The sequence below is a fragment of the Habropoda laboriosa genome, unplaced genomic scaffold, assembly GCF_001263275.1.
Source record: "Habropoda laboriosa isolate 0110345459 unplaced genomic scaffold, ASM126327v1 scaffold224, whole genome shotgun sequence".
NCBI lineage: Eukaryota > Metazoa > Arthropoda > Insecta > Hymenoptera > Apidae > Habropoda > Habropoda laboriosa.
In genome coordinates this window covers 314875-317615 of record NW_017100341.1, presented here as the reverse complement: position 1 = coordinate 317615, position 2741 = coordinate 314875, and the positions used below count along the sequence as shown (strand labels likewise).

Here is a 2741-nt window from a genome sequence, read left to right as displayed (position 1 = left end):
ATTTAAATATTTACATAAAATAACTTTATTATATAAAATTGTTATACAATTCTATAAAATATTGTATATGGAGAGTTTCCATAATTGTCAATTTCATTTTTTATGTAGATGATATACAATTAATAATAAGATACATGAGAAATGTAATTTTTTCATAATTATTTATGAATGCAAATTATTTACAGTATGAATGTTAATGTAAATTTGCAATTTACTATTCATAAAAATTACTTTACAAAGGCAGTAATAAGCATTTAGTACAGTATATTGTGTAACTATGAAAACACCTTATTATGTATTACACAAACATTAATGTTCACGGTTCCATCTCCATACAGTAGCATCGTCACAAACACATAATAAAACTGAACCATCTCTACTTAAACTAGTTTGACGTATAGGTGCAGTACATCTAGGATGTTGAAGTGAATAACAACGTGCTTGACCAGGTTCATCAACTTCTAAGTCCCATACATATGTCCTACCTACTTGATTTCCTAAAGCTATTGTACGTTGCCAAAAATCCATTGAAAATCGTATAAACCATATATCACATTCTTTAAATTCAAACCTATGTAAAACAGTAGCACTTGTTTCTCCACTACGTAATTGAGAATCTTCGAGGCGTCCCGGTTTCCAACAAACAATACAATTTTCGCAGGATTTACTTAAAATGAAATCACCATACCATTTGACACAATCAACATAGTTACGATGAACGTCACGTGTAGTAAAATCCGGAAAATGTTGAAGTATTGAATCAAAGGGTCTTCCGTTACGACTAGGATTGCAATAGTAGGACTGCTTTATTGCTTCTTGCATATCTGGCTTATCTAAAGACCATAGTTTCAAAGCATGGTCCATTCCACATGAAATAATACGTTCTCCTTTCATATCAAAATCAGCACTTAAAACTTCATCTCTATGACCTTCAACACCACCAAATATTGCTATGCATACATCAGTTTTTATATTCCACAACCTAAGAGCATGGTCTTTTGATGCTGAAAGCAATATGTTCGGATCTCTAGGATGAATTTTTAATTCATTTATTGCATGACCATGTCCTATATAGTGTTTGATACAAGTCATAGTTACAGGACTAATAACTCTTACAACACCACGTGACCCAGCTACTGCTAGTAAAGGTTTTCCAGAATCATCATAAGTCCAAGTACAAGTATAAAAATTTTCTTCTGGATCAGGATCTGCATAACATTGGCGCAATCTAATATTTCCTCCTTCTGGACATTCATAAATGCTTACTCGATTACTTCCTACAGAAGCAAATATTAACGGTTCACCTTCTTTTAAGTGATGATTAAACTGTACTCCAAACAATGGTTGTCCATGATCTTCTTTAACACTGCAGCAATATTTATAAAGAGGTTTGTCTGTACATGGTTTATACTTTGCTGTTTTACTTCTACGTCGACCTTTCCTTTTGTAACGAGCGTTACGTGTAGGTGTATCACTACGATGAGTACCAGCTGTTGAATTACTGCCAATACTACATTCAGTTTGGTCACTGTCATTATCACTGTCTTCTTGACTAGAGGCATACGCTTGACTCTTATTGTTCGTTTTTTTCATTTTAACATTAAAAGTATCAATTCAAGTTTTTAAAAAATGTTATATTAATAATGTAGGAGTAGGAATTCCACTGGTTATGCCCAATACAGCTTCTGCTAAATTCAATATTCTAATACCTAGTTGAACACACACTTGTGGCTTCTAAAAAAAAAATATATAAAAATTGATGTAATACAATTACAGATTTAAGAAGAAACAAATAAATAACATGGACTTACAAAAACATCAACAGACAAAAGTCGAATATTATATTTATCTCGTATTTTTGCTGATTTATGGGAAGACAATCCCTTAATATTTGAAATTCCTTTGCAGTTTATTAGACATACAGCTCCAGAAATTATATAATATTCATCTATGAGATTTATATTTGTTTCCACCTTAAATAATTTTATAATTTTTCATTAATGTTATACCATAATGATTAAAATGATTAAAAACACATTATACACTTACTTCAGTCAAAGAATGTAAAGTTCTCCAATCAAAAACCAAAAGAATGAAATCTATACCAAGATTTAAATGGAATTGTGTAAATTGAGTAACAGATTCACACTGATGTACTGTAATACGCCATTTCTTTTCTCTTGCACTTTCATATAATCCTTCAGAAACTTTGTAACACAATTCTGCTGCTCCTATAACCTACAGTAATTTTTAATGTTATAAACATCTTCTCATATTAGTAATCTTCTTATTTCATGTTTTAAAAAACAACAACTTTATAAATTTTAATGCATATTATTTTTTGAAACATGACAAAAGTCTGCATAAAAAGTGATAAGGAATTATGATATTATTTAAGATAAATAAGATACTGTTATTGTGATACATTTTATTAATCAACTTACAGAAATATCATATGTAAATATAGTCGTACAAACTGTTTATATTTAAGCACACAAAGTCATCAAATGTTTAAATTTTCTTAAAAGAATTACTGCTTAATCATCAAATATTAAAATATCATGCTTCCTTGACAACTTAAATTAAAATAACAAAACAATTTAGTAACAAAGAATATTTAATAAAATGTTTATATTTTTTTGTCAAAATAATTATGTATTGTTTAAAAATATTTATGTTAAGAAAAATTCGATGAAATGAGAAGGAATATATAATAATAACACTCAAAAATTAAACGTACT

The 2741-nt window shown here is 29.0% G+C and overlaps 2 protein-coding genes across 2 annotated transcripts in view; both read right to left on the bottom strand.

Annotated features, from left to right (window-relative positions):
* Positions 1 to 309: 309 nt before the first annotated feature.
* Positions 310 to 1593, bottom strand: LOC108574493 (polycomb protein EED-like). The gene has a single exon (XM_017937096.1). The coding sequence runs from the start codon at positions 1591 to 1593 to the stop codon at positions 310 to 312; it is 1284 nt and encodes a 427-aa protein (XP_017792585.1).
* Positions 1594 to 1632: 39 nt separating this feature from the next.
* Positions 1633 to 2741, bottom strand: part of LOC108574474 — a 3202-nt gene continuing 2093 nt past the window's right edge. Inside the window, exons 2-4 of the mRNA XM_017937076.1 lie at positions 2050 to 2238; positions 1812 to 1973; positions 1633 to 1734 (exon numbers count right to left, since the gene is read on the bottom strand). Of these exons, the coding sequence (XP_017792565.1) occupies positions 1633 to 1734; positions 1812 to 1973; positions 2050 to 2238 (453 nt within the window). The remainder of the gene's footprint in view (positions 1735 to 1811; positions 1974 to 2049; positions 2239 to 2741) is intronic.